We start from the raw sequence: 18,907 nt of genomic DNA on the forward strand, positions 1-18,907 counted from the left end.
ATTGAATAGAGTGTGCCTGTTTCAAATTGTATTTTTGTATTTCTACATTCATATGCTAATATATTTTCTTTTCTTTTTTTTTCTCCTTTTTTTTTTTTCTCACATTTAATTATTTTATTTTTGTAGTCAAGGTCACAAAAAGTTTAACATGACAAAAACAATGGGTACATAATCATATAATTATTGACACTTCAATCCTCAAAAATACAGAGTAACTACAAACAAGATCACTTTACCCTATTCTTGTGCTAACCAACATCCGATCCTTGACCTCTTTTTCCGCTTCCCTAAGTCAGATGTATTGTCCTCATACACCTTAATCCTCTCTGTTCCCTTGTCCTTTTATATACCCTACCTAACCCTCCCCTTAACGTAAAACCCAGATAAAAAAAAAAAAAAAAACAACCCCCCCCCCCCCCCAATTCCCCCCGACCCCCCTCTCCCTCCTCTCCCCCTCTGCACCGGAGTCAGACGAATCCTCTCTTAATTCAATTCCTCGGCTTCCCCTAATATATTTTCTATATATATATATTTCTCTATATCTATTGCAATTGTATTCTAATCGACCAGTGAGGAGAATTTCTGCAGCTTCAGTGCTTCAGTGTTTTATGCTCATACTTCATGTCTGTAACAATGCACAATACCATTATTTCAAAGTACATACCCCATCGAGCAATGTGGGAGTCCACTTGTCAGGTGTATCTTCAAATACATGACTGAGTGGCCTTTGCATTGTATATGTTTTTAATATATACATATGTGTGTATATTTGATATATACAGTGTATGTATATATATATATATATATATATATATATATATATATATATATATATATATATATATATATATATATTGTGACAGGAAGTCAGGTAAATCTGTGGGTGTTGTCACAGACGGGAGATACATTTGTGCCTGGTTTAGACAATACACCAATTGTTATTAGGCGTCGGCTGCAGATGTAGCCAGAAAAAGGTTTAAGGGCGTTGGAAGACTTTAGCTGTTCAGAATGAGGCAATTAAGGCCTCTATAATTAATCCAGAGGATTACCACTGATTTGCTGCATCCTGAAGCTTTTTGAGTGAAGAAGAGCAGTAGCTGAAAGTCTTCTGAGGAGGTGAGGAGGATTGGTTTTTCTGTGTGATAAAAATCAAAAAGAGACTATTGTTTTTCTGCTGTATGACCAGCAGTGTCTGCCCAGCACTAGGCTGTGCCAGACTCCATAGATAGGTTCCTGTGTGGAAAGTAGACGCCCAAAGTGGCCAGGGTTTATTTTATGTTTGATTTTGTTTATGCTGTTTGGATGCTTGCACTTGTTTCCAGCAAGATGGAAGAATAAACCAAAATCTTTGTTTTCAACCGTCTTCGACTGCCTGTCTGTATAAATTCAGTGTGTAGTGAACCCATCCCGGGGGTCACACACCCCGCTACCGAGCTAACCCCTTACAATATATATATATATATATATATATATATATATATATATATATATATATATATACTGTATACGCATTTTTAATCACTTTTTATTTTGTGTAATAATATTTACCTTTTATATACATATTTTATACTATCATGGTTCGATCATTAAAAATAGCATCTGCAATTCTTTCTCTATATATAAATTTGAACATTAGGAATTCCAAAATTTGAAAATCTGAGAATTCAAAAATTCGCAAATTCAAAAGTTTGCAAATTCGGAAATGTGAAAATAAGAGAGGAAAATCCAAAAATTTGAAATAAATAATTAACTAATAATAACTATCAAATTTGGAATTTTGTTTTAAATTTGGCTGTTAGTGAATGTAGTGAATGTAACAAATACAAATTTGTCTGACGTTACAAATTAGAATGCAATAGCTAAAAAAAAAAAAGAATGCAATAGCTAAACAAATTAAACGAAAACAAAGTAATAATTAACCACTTGAGACCCGCGCTGTAGACGAAAGACGTCAGCGCAGCTCTTATCTGCCGGGTGGACGTCCTTTTATTTGCATTCCCCACGCTGGGGGCACGCATCGGGGAAAAACTGTGCCCGGCGCATTGCTGAGATGCCGATGCGCGTACCTGGTGGCCACGATGTCCGCCATGTACCCGCGATCGGCAGTGACAGAGCAGGGATGTGGAACTCTGTGTGTAAACACAGAGCTCCACGTCCTGTCAGGGAGAGAGGAGACCGATGCGGTGTCCCTTGTACATAGGGACACCGATCGGTCACCTCCCCCAGTCAGTCCCCCCCAACAGAAAGAATCACTCCCAGGGAATACATTTAACCCCTTCCTCGCCCCATAGTGTTATCCCCTTCCCTGCCAGTCACATTTATTCAGTAATCAGTGCATTACTATAGCACTGTTCGCTGTGTAAATGTGAATGGTTCCAAAATAGTGTCAAAAGTGTCCCATGTGTCCGCCACAATATCGCAGGCCTGACAAAAATCGCAGATCGCCGCCATTACTAGTAAAAAAAAAAAACATAAATCTATCCCCCATTTTGTAGGCGCTATAACAATCAATAAACGCTTATTGCGATTTTTTTTTTCACCAAAAATATGAAGAAGAATACGTATTGGCCTAAACTGAGGAAAAAAATAGTTAAAAAAAAATTGGGATATTATTATAACAAAAAGTAAAAATAATTATGTTTTTTTCAAAATTTTCTGTCTTTTTTGTTTATAGCGCAAAAAATAAAAACCGCAGAGGTGATCAAATACCACCAAAAGAAATCTCTATTTGTGGGGAAAAAATGATAAAAATATAATTTAGGTACAGTGTTGTATGACCGCACAATTGTCATTCAAAATGCGTCAGCGCTGAAAGCTGAAAATTGGTCTGGGCAGGAAGGAGGTTTAAGTGCCCAGTAATGAAGTGGTTAATAATACATTTTTATTATTATTATTATTATTTATTATTATTATTTTGTTTTGTTCCATTCATTTAGATATGGCATTCATTATTATGGATAATTTGTAACTTTGTAACAACCAAATTTTCAAGGAAATTCCAATGCCTATAATTTAATAGTTAGTAATAGTTATTATTAGTTAGTTATTATTTCAGATTTTCGAATTTTCGGGTTTTAGAATTTTCGATTTTCGTTCTTTTGAATTTTCGGATTTTCATTCTTATTTCGATTTCCGAATTTGCAAATTTTCTGATTTTCTCATTTCGAAAATTCCCGAATTTTTATAATTTTAAATTTCCGAAATTTTGAATTTAGGAAATTTGGATATTTTAGAATTAACAAATTTGTCTAAAACAAATTCGGAACGAAACAAATTACACATGTCTGTGTAAGGAGCAAAGTGTTAGGTAGTAAAATTCTAACATAAGCATAATGTAAATGTTATTTTCTTTCAGTTCTTATCACGAATGATGGGACTGCTTGTTATAATTGTGAGTTCCATATTCTGTGGCCATTTAGGAAAAATTGAGTTGGATTCTGTTACACTTGCTTCATCTGTAAGTATTCACTTTCTTTGTTTACAATTTATCTTTATTTCTGTTAAAGAAGGTCTTTGTTTTAATTAAGATTGGAAGCAACTTCATAGTCTACGCCAGGGATCTCCAAACTTTTCAAACTAAGGCTGCATTCACACCTAAGCGACAGCCGCGTTCGCGTGTAGCGGCAGATTTGCCGCGAGTACAAATGTTTCAATTTTTTTTTTTCTAAAGTATTCCCATTGCAATCTATGGGAAAACGCGCCTGTCGCGTGAAAAAAAGGGTCCGGGACTTTTTTTCATGCGACAGGCGTTGCGCGTCTATGAGATGTGAACCATCTCCATAGACAGCAATGGGAATTCTCCCCTCTAGCGGCAGAAGCGTCCCGCGTCGGGCGTTTTGTCGCTTAGGTGTGAATGCAGCCTAAGGGCCAGTTTATTGTCCTTCAGCCAGTAGGAGCAGAAAATGTCTTGGGCCCAGCGTTGGTGAGAATAAATACGGCCTCAGAGCTTGAGGTTAGTAGGATAAGGTGTGCCCCTATTAGTAGGAGTAATTATATCCAATCATTGGTATCAGTGGAAGAAATAGTGCCCCCTTGTTGGTGTCAGCAGGAGGAATAGTGCCTCATATCAGTGGGAGGAATAAAGCCCCAAGGGCCGGATAAAGGCTAGCAAAGGGCCACATCTGGCACTTGGGCCGCAGTTTGGAGACCCCTGCTCTACGTCCTTTTGTATAGTGATTTTATGCAAACCTCATTTGTGTGTATGGAATGTTACAAAAAGAGTAGAGTCTCTAGTTTTTCTACCTTCTCTTCATGATAGCATATCTGCCTGTCTCTGCACTAACACATTAGATATGAACTTTGCAGAAAACACAGCAATTCTTTAACCACTTGACCTCCGGAAGACCCCCCCCCCCTATCATTATCAGGCCATTGTGTTACGTCGGCAGAATGGCACGGACAGGCACATCAACGCACCTGTACGTGCCTGCCTAGACATGGGTCGGGGGTCCGATCGGGACACCCCCCGTACATGCGGTGGTTCCCGTGGCTTCAGGAGCGATCCGGGACGAGGGCGCGGCTATTCGTTTCTAGCCGCCCCCTCGCGATCGCTCCCCGGAGCTGAAGAACGGGGAGAGCCGTATGTAAACACGGCTTCCCCGTGCTTCACTGTGGCGGCTGCATCGATCGAGTGATCCCTTTTATAGGGAGACTCGATCGATGACGTCAGACCTTCAGCCACACCCCCCTACAGTTGTAAACACACACTAGGTGAACCCTAACTCCTACAGCGCCCCCTGTGGTTAACTCCCAAACTGCAACTGTCATTTTCTAAATAAACAATGCAATTTAAATGCATTTTTTGCTGTGAAAATGACAATGGTCCCAAAAATGTGTCAAAATTGTCCGAAGTGTCCGCCATTTTTTGTAAACGCTATAAATTTTGCGCAAACCAATCGATAAATGCTTATTGCGATTTTTTTTACCAAAAATAGGTAGAAGAATACGTATCGGCCTAAACTTAGGAAAAAAAAATTATATATGTTTTTGGGTGATATTTATTATAGCAAAAAGTAAAAAATATTGCATTTTTTTCAAAATTGTCGCTCTATTTTTGTTTATAGTGCAAAAAATAAAAACCGCAGAGGTGATCAAATACCACCAAAAGAAAGCTCTATTTGTGGGGAAAAAGGACGCCAATTTTGTTTGGGAGCCACGTCGCACGACCGCGCAATTGTCTGTTAAAGCGACGCAGTGCCGAATTGTAAAAACCCCTTGGGTCATTTAGCAGCATATTGGTCCGGTCCTTAAGTGGTTAACTGACAATTGCGTGGTCATGCCACCGTACTACACCAAAATTAAATTGATGTAATTTTTCCCACAAATAGAGCCTTCTTTTGGCATTATTTAATCACTACTGTTTTTTTTACTTTTTGCACTATAAAAAAAAAAAAAAATGTCTTCAAAAATTTTGGTCAATATGTATTCTGCTACATATTTTTGTTAAAACAAATCCCAGTAAGCGTATATATATATCGGTTTGCACAAAAGTTATACTGTCTACAAACTATATTATATATACTGGAATTGTAATTATTTTTATACTAGTAATGGCGGCAATCAGCAACTTATAGCGGGAGTGCAATATTGCGGTGGACAATATGACATTAACTGACACTTTTGACACTTTGTGGGAACCATTGAGACTAATACAGTGATCAGTGTTAAAAATATACACTGGAGGGGGCGTGGCCTAGCGCATGGAGGAATAGGAAGTGTGTGCAGAGAGCTCCTGCACACTCTGCCTAACTAACGGCTATAATCACCGCACGGACACACCAGACAGGTCGGTGATGGGTCGCAAAGGAGGGGGAGACAGCCACCACCACACCGACCCGAGTCGGGACGGGGAAATCGACCGCTTCTTCCCCAAGTTGCTCCCGGGACAGCGCGGCACCCCTTCCTCCAAGATGGCGGCGGCCCGCTCGGCTGGGACGCACGAGGCCTCGATGGGAACCCCATCCCAGCGATCTTCCTCTGCCATGAGGACCAGACAAAGGGCAGTCTCTCCTCCGGAATCGGATGCAGGCTCGGTCCACTCTGGCAGCCGCTCACCTGACTCCCGCCGCTCCTACGTTAGCTGGGACTTAGAGGCCTACATTAAGGCCTTGCCCACCAGGCATGATTTTGAGGCCTGCGTTCAGCGAATGGAACGCTCCTACAAACAGGAGATCTCAGAGCTGCGCAGGGATGTCACAACCAGGCTGGAGGAGGTGGAACGCAGCGTGGAGGAAAATGTTTCCACTTTACAAGCCCATGATGCCATACTGAATGACCATACTATACAAATCCAACAACTCATGCTATCCCAGGATGACCAGGAGAATAGGGCCAGACGCAATAATATTCGCGTCCGCGGCCTGCCTGAAACGGTGGAAACTAAAGACCTGGCCTCGGTGGTCATCGCCATCTTTAATGGACTGCTCCAGAAAGACAGAGAGGAGGCTATAGAACTGGATCGGGTCCACAGAGCCCTGGGCCCCAGAAACCCCAACGCGAACTACCCCAGAGATGTGATATGCAGGGTTCATTTTTACGCCGTCAAGGACGCCATAATGCAGGCAGCACGCACCCAGGACTCCATCCTTTTTGAGGAGGCCCGCATACAATTGTTGCCTGATGTCTCCAAGCTCACGCTGGATCTCCGCCGGGCCCTGAAGCCCCTCACGGGGGCACTCCAGGCCAAACAGATCAAATACCACTGGGGCTTCCCTTTTCAGCTGTCGGCCTCCCACGATGGTAAATCCGCAGTATTTCGCACCTTGGGTGACCTCCCAAAATTTCTGGGGACTTTCGAACTCCCGATGACATCTCTACCCGACTGGCCCTTACAGGCGGCTACCCCTGGATTTCAACCCTCCGCCGGTTGGAAGAGGCAGAGCAAGAAACCTAAACCCAAACGCCCCAGATCGGAGGCCTCCGCGACCACCTCAGCGGGCTGATGGGACCATGCCTGACCACCACTAAAGTGCCCTTTCTTTTTTTTTCTTGTTTACGGGTTTGGGCCCGTGGACATTCTCCCATGTTGGGAGATTTGGGTATGAGGGGACGCTACGTTGTGGACTATTAACGGGGAAGGTGCATTGGGGAGGCCTGGACCCCCTATGTTCCGGGGATCTGGGACTCCCCGTACATCTTAATTTTATTATTTCTGCATGTGCACTTTTATTCCCCTGGTTGCCGCCTGGGGCTCCCCTCATCATGGTGGCCATTTTCTTTTTTCTTTTTGTTAAGCACCCACAGGTGGTGCATAGATCCAACATACACTCACCCACCCGACGGGCGTTCCCTCCAGGCCTCCCCGTTCTGCACATTTTTCTTTGGGTTTGTTCTCCCTATGATTGTTGACCAAGTTATTCAACTGTTTTATTTTCTCTTTTTTTGTTTGAATCTCCGACTGTCATGTTCTGGTGTGTCCACCCGTCGTGGCTGGGACGCTGTGGGACGCTGACTTATGTAGTGCTCGGCGGTGGACTACTCCCCCGCTTTGCACGAACAAATGTATGACTTCATAGTCCCATGGGGTCCCACCACGATATGTAATGATTGTTTATTTCGCCGTTATTTCTTGATGTGTATTGTATTGGTGTGTTGTGCACGGGGCTCTCCCCGTGAACTACCCACGACCCCCAACCTAGGCCTTTCAGCTGCCTTTACGGCGATGGCTGAACCGTTGCTTGCAACGCTATTAGTGTGGCCAGTTTGGCCCATCTTTTCTTCTGCTCTCTTTCTCTCTCCTCTTTCCCCTGTCCCCCCCTTCCCACAACCCTCTCTCTCCCACCTCCCTCCCCCGGAAGCGGTGTGCTCCCCACTGGTAGGTACTTGTCCCCTTTTGCTGCGTTATCCTAATGGCTAATCCTGATTGCTTGACGGTTTCGTCCCTGAACTGTAGGGGGTTTAATACACCTGAAAAGAGGAGACAGATTGTATTTCATTTCCATAAGCTCCGTACCCAAATTCTCCTCCTCCAGGAGACCCATTTTAGGTCTGATTCTATCCCACAGCTTTCCCATAAACATTACCCTACATGGTACCATAGTACTAACCCATCAGCAAAATCGAGGGGGGCCTCCATTGCATTCCATGCCTCTTTTACACCAAATGTTGTGGACTCCTATGTGGACCCAGCCGGGAGATTTATCTTTCTCAAATTGTCTTCTCCTCCATGACCTCCCGCCTCAGAAAGTTCGGCACGACTAACATGATCCTGGGCGGTGACTTCAACGTTGCCCTGCTGCCTCGTTTGGACTCGTCAACCGGTAAGTCCTCACACTCCTTAGCTAGTCTGACCAAGCTACGTTCTATCTTTACAGATCTCTCCCTTGTTGATGTATGGAGGGTCTTGCATCCCACAGATAGGGACTACACATATTATTCCCCTGCACACTCCTCCTATAGCAGACTGGACTATATCCTCATTTCCCAATCCCTACTGGACCTCTCCCCTAGTGCGTCTATAGGTCTCACTCTTTGGTCAGATCATGCACCTGTGCATGTTGCACTAGGTAAGACCCCCACGCGAAAACCTAGATCCTCCTGGCGGCTTTATGACAACCTACTTTCGGATCTGGCGTGTACTGAGGACATTATTCAGACTATCTCACATTTTGTTTCTGATCATGCCCGGGACGATACGAATCAGCTGACGAAATGGGGGGCCCTTAAATGTGTCCTCCGGGGCAAGTTCATACAACACGGGTCTAGGCTAAAAAAGGCTAAGTCGGCAGACGTTACCCGTCTCCTCACTACTGTCGCGTCCCTCGAGGACTCACACAAGCGCTCCCCGGATCTGACCATGTTGGTTGATCTGGCTAACGCCAGGCGAGATCTGCTGCGGATTTTTGCTGAACGCTCTTTGGTGGCCAGGGATAAGGGGCGCTTTACGCATTACTCCCAGGCAAACAAATGTGGACGGCTGCTGGCGAACACCCTGCAACCACGCCTAAGCAGAAAACACATCCCCCTGATTGTTTCTCCCAACAAAGGCAAACTGCAGACTAACACAGCTATTGCCGAAGAATTTCGACAGTTCTACGCAGCCATTTACGACCTTCCCTCTCCAACGCCCATGCCTTCTGCGCACTCCCCTGACTTCCCGAGCGACCTGCTCACATATATTACAGAAACGGCCCTCCCGACGGTCCCCGACTCCTCCGCTGAGGAACTGGAATCCCCTATTTCGGTGGAGGACTTCCTTTCCGCAATTAAGAAGCTCAAAAACGGTAAAAGCCCTGGCCCCGATGGGTTCACCCCACGTTTCTACAAAACGTTTGCTCCTCAACTAGCCCCTCTCATGACGAAAGCCTTCAACGCCATAGATGATGGCGCTTCTCCTTCTTCTGCCCTCCTTCTGGCCCAAATAGCAGTCCTGCCCAAACCCGGTAAGGACCCGTCTTATTGCGCAAATTACAGGCCCATATCCCTCCTAAACGTAGACCTGAAACTTTTCGCTAAACTATTGGCCGACCGAATATCTCCGTTGCTCCCAGATATCATCCATGGAGACCAAGTGGGGTTTGTCCTGTTGCCCAGTGTTGAGTGGGGGAGCAGGTCTCCCAGATTTCGAACACTATCATGCATCGGCGGTACTCTCCCGGATTCTGGAGTGGTTTCCTCACCCGCTGGGTAAGGTGGCAGTGCGTGTGGAACAAGATATGTCCTCGACGGACCTGAGAGCCCTTCTTTGGGGCCATGCCTCTTCCCACCGAGCCTTGGTAGGGATATCCCCCCTAACTAGGGATGCCCTGACATTATGGTACCGTAGGAGGGAAAAATACGCCCTTTCTACGGACCCTAGCCCCTTGACTCCTATTTTCGATAACCCAGACCTGCCGGAGGGTGGAGGCCTCCACTCCCTGGCTGGCCACCTCAGGCAAGACTGGCCCACGGCACGAAGCTTTGTTAACCCCGCTACAGGTTCCCTCATGTCGACCCCGACGTCAGCTTCCCCGAGAACGACTTGGCTCACCCAACTACACCTGACGGCCTATTGCAAGACACTCCACAGGTCCGGACAGGCCCACAGACCACTGACAGAATTTGAACAACTTTGCTCCTTTTCCTCCCCTCAGAGACACACCCTCTCTTTGATTTACAAATTGGTGCTAGGTCACACACATAGCGCCCCTCCCACATTCACGTTGGCTTGGTCAGAGGAGTTGGGGAGAGACATTAGTGAGGCAGAGTGGCGTAAGGCCTTCTTCTTCACGCATAAGTCATCCATATCGAGTTATGCGCAGGAAAAAAATTACAAAGTACTTTCACGATGGTACCGGGTCCCGACCACTCTCAGGGTCATGTTTCCCTCGACCCCGGACTCGTGCTGGAGATGCACTGCAGCCAAAGGTACTTATAGCCACATTTGGTGGGAATGCAATAGGATACGCCCGTTTTGGGCCCAAATTTTCTCAATCTACTCGGACCTTTATGGCAAACCGCTTGCTCCCTCCCCGTTTATAGCCCTTCTCGCCATTTTGCCGGGTGCCATCAAGTTCCAGAAGAATTCCCTCCTGAGGTTTTGTTTGAGCGCTGGGAGGCAGTTGATTTCTAGGCACTGGAGGTCGTCCTCCTCCCCCTCCATCATAGAATGGATAAACGAAATGAATGGTATCATGCTTATGGAGGAAATGCAGGCCAGGTCTCTGGATAGGTATGCTAAATTTTCTTTTACTTGGAGTGTTTGGAGACAATACTCCACTTCGAATAATCTCAAAGACAGGGTTACCCCTGCAGGGTCCACCTGAGGACCAAGGGCTAGCCATGGAAACAACGCTGGGGGCTCCCTTCCAGTTTAGTTAATAGGTTTTACACTCTTCCCTGGATATTTACCAGGAGAGTTGGTCAGGGACATATTGTCGCACTCCTGCTGGAGGCCGAGCACATCGCTTTCCATACCCTTTCCCCATCTCCCCTTCCTTTTCTCTTTACTTCTCTCCTTGTTTCCTTTCTATTGTTTCTTTTTCTGGCTGACTCTTCAGCTACTTCATGGTGACACCTTCGCACAATCCTACTGATGCACACGGTCATTTACTTGTACTCTAGCATTTTCGCATTGTTCGAGTTTTGTATCATGGTATTTGGCAATTCTGGCTACTTCACCACATTGGTCGATTTGACCCTTCCCACTCCCCTGGGCCTGGACGCAGATGGATCCCATGGGGGCGCCCAGGCCGGAGGGGGGTCTTAATAGACCAGGGCCATACCCTATGCGTAGTGAAATTTGTGATTCATGTATTTTACTGCAATGACTTCCTGTTTTGTTTTATGCCTTATGTAATAAGGATTAAATATGTTGCACGTTTTATGTTTTCGGACCTGAGCCGCCCTATGTCGGGCCCTCGGCCGCACCATGTTCTATTTCTTTTTATACTGTCTAAAAATCTCAATAAATCTTTATTGAACCTTAAAAATATACACTGTCACTGCACTAATGACACTGGCTGGGAAGGAGTTAAACATTCAGGGCGATCAAATGGATAAATGTGTGCCTAACCAGTGTTTTTGTGTACTATATGTGCTGTTTTTACTAAATGATGTGATGGATTTTCTTTCCCTGCTTCCTCACTGCCTTGTTTACTCTGTTCTGTGTCTCTCCTCGATGATCAGCTTGTGCCGGCGGACATCCATTGGCACCCGCTGATCAGCTTCTACATCAGCTTCTGCACCCCCTACTAGGAACCGCATATATATATATATATATATTAGGAAAATGTATTCTTACCTGAAATTTTCTTTACCTGTAGTCCGTAGGCGGCACACAATGGGTTATCTTTCCATCTAACCCCTAAAGGAAGAAAACTTAAACAAGCAGTGAGACAAGTTAAATCAATTAATCAATTAATCAAGCACAGCAAGTCCACCTGTCCGGAAGCTATAAACCTCCCCCAAGAACACACACAGACGTATCTTATGCAGCAATAGAGTAATTTTAATGGGAGGGTAAACTTGTGCCGCCTACGGACTACAGGAAAAGAACATTTCAGGTAAGAATAAATTTTCCTATTCCTGGGCGTCCTACGGCGGCACACAATGGGATTTGCAAAGCAGTGCAAGAAAGAAAGGGAGGGACATCAATGGTTTATGGCACCTTGAAGCACTCTCGAGCCAAAGGCCGATCCCTCGGACGAAACTACATCGATTCTGTAGTGTTTTATGAACGTGTTCGGTGAAGCCCACGTAGCTGCCTTACAGATCTGGTCCATTGGAACATGATACCGCTCAGCTCTCAGCCCAGGACGTAGCTGTAGACCTTGTGGAGTGAGCTCTTAAGAGAAGAGGGGATTCTTTGTCTTCTAGAAAATAACAGTGCTTGATGGTATCCCTTATCCATCTTGCTAGCGATGACTTACTTGCTTTTTACCCTTTGTTTGGCCCTTGGAACTGTAGGAACAGTGCCTCAGACTGTCTGAACCCCAAGGTTCTCTGTAAGTAGGTAGAGATGGTTCTTTTTACGTCCAAGAGGTGTAGGTCATCCTCAGAATCATCTTCAAACACAGGCAACACAATTTCCTGATTGATATTCGTGGACGTGGAGACTTTGGGAAGGAAACCCGGCATAGTCCTTAGAATAACTGCATCCGATAGAAACCTGAGATAGGGTTCTTTGGATGAGAGGGCCTGAAGCTCACTTATTCTTCTGGCGGATGTAATTGCCACTAGGAAGATACATTTGAAAGTCAGGAACCGTAAGGATGAATGCTCCAGAGGCTCGAAGGGAGGTGATGTTAGCCTTTTTAGCACTAAAGGTAAGCTCCAAGCTGGTAAAGGCTTATGGAAGGATGGTCGTAATTCATTAATTGCTCTGAAAAACCTGCTGACGAGGTGTTTTTGAAAATATTCCGTTCAGGCAGGAGTTAATGGCGGTCAACTGTGCCCTCAGAGTGTTCGGCTTCAGACCCTTTTGGAAGCCCTCTTGTAAGAACTGCAAGAGAGATGCCACTTGTTCAGGAGAAGATGAATTCCTGGCGCACCAGGCCGAGTAGAGGGTCCACGCTCTACTGTAGACTTTTAAGGTAGCAGGCTTCCTAGAGGCTAGAAGGGTAGCAATAACCTCCTGAGATAGGCCTTGAGTTCAAATTCCATGCCGCCAGCTGGAGTTTCTCGAGGTCTGGGTGGAGCATCTCCGATTGGAGAAGAAGGTCCTTCTGGATGGGTAACTTCCAGACCTGATTCTTTGCCATATTCAAGGCTAGCGCGAACCATGCCCTCCTGGGCCAAAATGGCAGGATTGCTATTGCTCTCAGCTCCTCGTCCCGAATTTTCTGCAGCACTTTGAGGATCAGTGGAATCGGGGGAAAGATAGACGAAAAACTTCCTCCAGCTTATCGACAGAGCGTCTATCGCTAGCGGATTCCCCACTCTGGATAGGGAGCAGAACTGGGGAAGCTTCCTGTTCTGAGAGTTGGCCATCGCATCCAAATCTGGCAGACCCCACCTGGAGGTGATCTTTTTGAAGACCAGAGGGTTCAGCTCCCAGTCTCCCGGGCCGATCGAATTCCTGCTGAGCCAATCCGCTCTCACATTGTCCACTCCTCTGATGTGGATGGCCGTTAGAGAAAGGAGGTTTTCCTCCGCCCAGAGCATGATGCGGGCACACTCCTTCTGCATGGAGGGGCTTCGTGTTCCCCCCTGTTTGTTCAGGTAGAATACTGCAGGTAAGTTGTCTGATTGTACCTGAACCGCCTTGTGAAGAATTCTGGACTTGAAATGGACGAGCGCTTTCCTGATTGCCGTGCGCTCTTTCAAGTTCGAAGACATTAAAAGCTCCCTTTGCGACCAGGCTTTTTGTACCCAATGATCCTCCACATGGGCACCCCAGGCTAAGCCTGAGGCATCCGAGGTGAGGACCATCTGAGTCGGAGCCTTGAGGGATCTGCCCTGCAGGAAACGTTGTGGGTGTATCCACCAAAGGAGATCCTGCTTCACGGCCAGAGAAATGTTGATAGTCCTCTGCAAAGAGTCTGGGCTTTTGTCCCATTGGGTCAAAATGCAGTCCTGTAGCACTCTGAAATGAGCCCTGCCCAAGGAACAGCTTCCAAGGAAGATGTCATCATTCCCAGTACTCTCATTGCCTTCCTCACTGAGCAGTGATCAATTTGCAAGAGATCTTGTACCGCCTGTTGAAGATTGGTAGCCCTCTGATCTGAAAGGAACAACTTCATCTGAAGGGTGTCTATTGTGAACCCGAGGTAGGGAATGACTGGAGTAGGGTTCAGAGAAGACTTTTTTACGTTTACTATGAAACCGTGGGCGTCCAGCATTTGTAGAGTCTTGTGAAGATGTTGTTTCAACATGGCCTCTGAGGGAGCTCTGACTAGCCAGTCGTCTAGATAGGGTGTCACACATATCCCCTGTAGCCGCAGGGCTGCAGTCAGGACCACCACCACTTTCGTAAAAACTCGAGGTGCCGAGGTAATGCCAAATGGCAGGCATGTGAACTGAAAATGGAGAATCTGGAGATTGAAGAGGAGAACGACCCGTAGATATTTCCTGTGTGCCCTGAGAATAGGGACGTGCAGGTATGCGTCCTGAAGGTCGACTGACGCTAGGAAGTCTCCTTCTTCTATGTTCGCAATGGCAGACCGAATTGATTCCATTCTGCATTTGCGTTTGACAAAAAACTGATTTAGGTAAGACAGGTCTATTACTAGCCTCCCTCCTCCTGAGGCTTAGGGTACTGGAAATATTGGGGAGTAGAGACCTTGGAATCTTTCTTGATCTGGAACCTTTCTTATGAAATCTTCCACCAACTCTAGAACTACTGGGTTGGAGGGCTTGTTGAGCATGAACCTCTGTGGTGGAAAAGACCCCAGCTCTAGAGAGTACCCTCTTGAGACGATGTCCGTTACCCAGGAGTCCGACAACGTCTTTTGCCAGATCTGAGAAAAAAACCTCAGCCTGCCTCCCACTGGAGGAGAGGCGCTGATGGCGTCAGGCTTCTTTGGGCTTATTGAAAGGCTGCTTCTTGGCTGTCGCTGAATCTTGCCTTTTTTTTATAGTACGACCTTCTGCCCCCCGAAAGGAATAGTTCCTTTTTGGGGAGTATCTGGATCTCCCGTAGAACGGTTTACTCGACCTTCTCTTCTCTAAGGGAAAGGCAGCATCTTTCTCCTCATTGTAAGATTTGAGAATATCTTTCAGATGAGGGCCAAACATGGATGAAGGATGGAAAGGCATGTTAACAAAACTGACTTTGATCATATGTCACCCGACCATTGCCTTATCCAAAGCGCTAACCTGGTCGCATTGGACAAGGCGAGGGATCTGGATGAAAATTTTAGAACATCCACAGGAGCATCGCATAAAAACTCTGCGGCCGACTTCTTTCAACAAAGAGTCTCGAGACACCCCTTCTTCTATATCTAGAGATGATTGACTCAGCCAGATCCTTAGGACTCTGGCTACCGGAACTGAGGAAGCCGCAATTTTTAAGGTGGAAGCCGCCGCTAGGGGATTTTCCCACTCAGATGAAAATTTGTAGTCCAGCCTATAAGAGGATTTAAAGCGGGCCCCCGCATCAGATTTTCTGTCAGGATTGGCCCAGACCTTTTTGAACCAGTCACTCAGAATGGGATGAGAAGGGAATCTCATATCTGGGATCTGAGGAAAATAATAAAGCTGATCCTTCTTTAGTCTAGCCGATACATCTTTGGAAGATTCTATAGTATTCATTACCGCAGACAGTAACTTGGGAATGTTATCTTTGGGTAACAAGTACAAGTCGTCATCCAAATCATCAAAAACAACTTCCGGATTGGATGAGGAGGCACTACGTTCCCCAGATGAGGAGTTAGATGCAGCAGGGGATATATCTCTGGTACTTCCTTTTTGGGCACCAGAGAGTCTTTAATTTCTTTGAATGTGTTACACATTTCTCCCTTAAACCATGACAGGAAAGAACTAGCATTATCAGATTGATTCAAACAAGATGCGCAGGTGTCACTTGTATATGATTCTGGCAGTGGTTGTTCACATTTGTTGCATAAGTTGCCACTTAAATAATATACTGCTGCAGATTTTAAGTATAAAATAAGTAAAAAAATAAGGACCATGCCTCCTACCTCTGACCGGCCAAGGGATCTGCTGCCTAGGCTGAGTGCAGCCATTTGCAGATCCCGCCGGTCAGAAATAAGCCAGGGACCCGGACCGGGAGTGATGCGGCAGAGCACTGGGATCTCCGGACCCCAGCCGCCTATACTGTACACCATATTCATGCGAGCTGCCGGTCAGCAATCGCTACCCAAAAACGAGTACTTAATTCGCCATCTGCGCTTACCGTTTCCTCCGGTCCTAAACGCGAATTCCGGAACTCCCGGAAGTGCATCATAGGTCTGCGCGGTCCTCTGTGGCGACTTCCGGCCTATGAAGCGCAAACATCCCCGGTATCCATTCAGCCGCTGAGCGAGGAATACATGGCGGCCTCCTCAGGAAAACAACGTCCTTTATTGCCGGACCAGGGGATGTGGGGGTGCAGGCCGAGGGACCGAGGATAGCACCCGGTATACAGCCGCCCCTAAGCTCAGCAACCCAGAAGCACCGGGTGTGAGCACTTGCCTCACGTCTTCTTCATCTGTGGTAAGAAGAAAGAAAAAAATACGTCTGTGTGTGTTCTTGGGGGAGGTTTATAGCTTCAGGACAGGTGGACTTGCTGTGCTTGATTAATTGATTAATTGATTTAACTTGTCTCACTGCTTGTTTAAGTTTTCTTCCTTTAGGGGTTAGATGGAAAGCTTAACCCATTGTGTGCCGCCGTAGGACGCCCAGGAAATATATGATTTTGCACAGAACTGCTATGGGGTGGTTGACGAGTGGTTAAAAGAAACAGGGTACATGTGCCCACCATTGCAAAGCAAGGTGTGCCGGTACATCTCTTCTATGCCCAGTAACCCAGCTGTCGATATTTTTATAAATTGTTTTGTTCTTTTTTTAATGAAATCTCGAATTTCTCCCTTATATACTTCCTGTAGAGTGTTTGTAGTGTTTATGGTAGTGCAAAGATGTTTGCACTTTACAGTTTTTGAATAAATCAGTGGTTATTGGTTAAATGGGGGTTTAGATTGGTTGCTCACACCCTGAAATAGGGTTTGTGACCACACATATTTAAGAAGGAGAAAAAGAAATGCATTTTATTATTATGCAATATTATTACAATATTCCTGTATGTTTTATTGTAAGTTCCACCATTGTATTTGTCTAATTACCTTTACAGCTCCTTTACATTGTACAATACAAACTGTATAAGTCCATATGGTTCATCAATCTCTTTTCTTTACAGGTTATAAATATAATCTGTGTATCAATTGGTTCTGGAATGAGTGCTGGGTGTGATACACTGATGTCCCAGGTATTTTCATGTTTCTTTTCATGCTTTTTGGCAAAATATTTTATGACCCTTTAGCCAGATATGGACATTGTTTACCCACCAGAGTCTGCAGTCCAGTCGGATTTTAACAAGTCTGATCATTCATTCCTCTGACTGTTTCTCCATTAAGGCTGTATTAGGCACTACTGTATGTTGTCCCTGGCACACCTGAATGCCCTTATGTGCAATGTGCATGTGTCATGATTTATTTGGTAAAAATGATTCTTAAGCTAGTCATGCATCACTCAGTTTTATTCATTCAGCTATAAAAAAAAAAAAAATTGCCGATTTCCTGGTTTACACATTTGAGGTGGATGGGGAAACCCTCCTTGCTGTGTCCTTGTATTCTGACAACAGGACTCTCCTACTGTCAGGATTACACTGATCAGCACTGAAGCCCATTGGCTGCATGCACTGATCAAGCAGAGATTTCCCAACCATCCTGCGTATGAAAAATTGAATATTAGATTGAATTCTCATGAACATGAATATACATGGATTGAAATTAGGCCAATTCCAGCTGAACCAGATGAATTTGGATCCATGTATGTCCATCTTTAGAATGCAGAGAACATACCTCCCAACATTTTGAGATGGGAATGAGGGACACCTGCTAGCAATGTATGTAGGCATAGGACATGCACCCTGCCACACCCCCTTAAAGGAGCATTAACCCAAAAAAGGCAAATTAAATCCACAAGTGCTCTTTTTTTTACCACAGCAATTTAGAAATTGGATGAAAGTTTTGGTACTGGGAAACACTATTTAAAAGATAAAAAGTGCATTGTATATACAACTATATAGATCAGACCAAAATGAGGGACAAATGAGGAGGGAAGAGGGACAGAGTGACATTGCTCCAAATCAGGGACAGTCCTTTCGAAATCAGGGACAGTTGGGGCTATGAGAAAATGACCTGTCTTTAATTCAGAATCTGTAATCAGTTTTACAGACCACTAAGTAGGAGAAATAGTGATGGTTTAATGTTTTTGCAACATAAATCTTCAATACAATCTCCTTAGTCTGAATTACGGGTAGCTAAACATTTCAGACATATGGCAGAAAATTGAGGTTGGTCTAAGAGGAGGGGGAATAGAGAATTGTGATTAAAACAAAGGAATGTTAAGTGTATTTCTCAGTTAGATACCATTGCACCCAAGGGGTTAAATAAGGATTCGATTTACATTTATTTTTGTAATATGTTATTAACCACTTCCCGACCGCCGCATGTATATGTACGTCCACAGAATGGCACGTACAGGCAAATGGGCGTACAGGTACGTCCTTGCCTTTCCGTGCGGCGGTCGGATTCCCGCGGGGAGCGATCCGGGTCGACGGCGCGGCTATTCGTTTATAGCCGCTCCATCGCGATCGCTCCCCGGAGCTGAAGAACGGGGAGAGCCGTATATAAACACGGCTTCCCCGTGCTTCATTGTGGCGGCTGCATCGATCGAGTGATCCCTTTTATAGGGAGACTCGATCGATGACGTCAGTCCTACAGCCACACCCCCCTACAGTTGTAAACACACACTAGGTGAACCCTAACTC

At 45.3% G+C, this 18,907-nt stretch overlaps 1 protein-coding gene across 1 annotated transcript in view; it reads left to right on the top strand.

Moving 5' to 3' along the window:
- LOC120926666 (multidrug and toxin extrusion protein 2-like) overlaps positions 1–18,907 on the top strand; it is a 143,402-nt gene that overhangs the window by 31,304 nt on the left and 93,191 nt on the right. The window contains exons 2-3 of the mRNA XM_040336791.1: positions 3,356–3,457; positions 17,273–17,341. Coding sequence (XP_040192725.1) covers positions 3,356–3,457; positions 17,273–17,341 — 171 coding nt within the window. The remainder of the gene's footprint in view (positions 1–3,355; positions 3,458–17,272; positions 17,342–18,907) is intronic.

Source organism: Rana temporaria, chromosome 2 (genome assembly GCF_905171775.1).
Source record: "Rana temporaria chromosome 2, aRanTem1.1, whole genome shotgun sequence".
Taxonomy (NCBI): domain Eukaryota; kingdom Metazoa; phylum Chordata; class Amphibia; order Anura; family Ranidae; genus Rana; species Rana temporaria.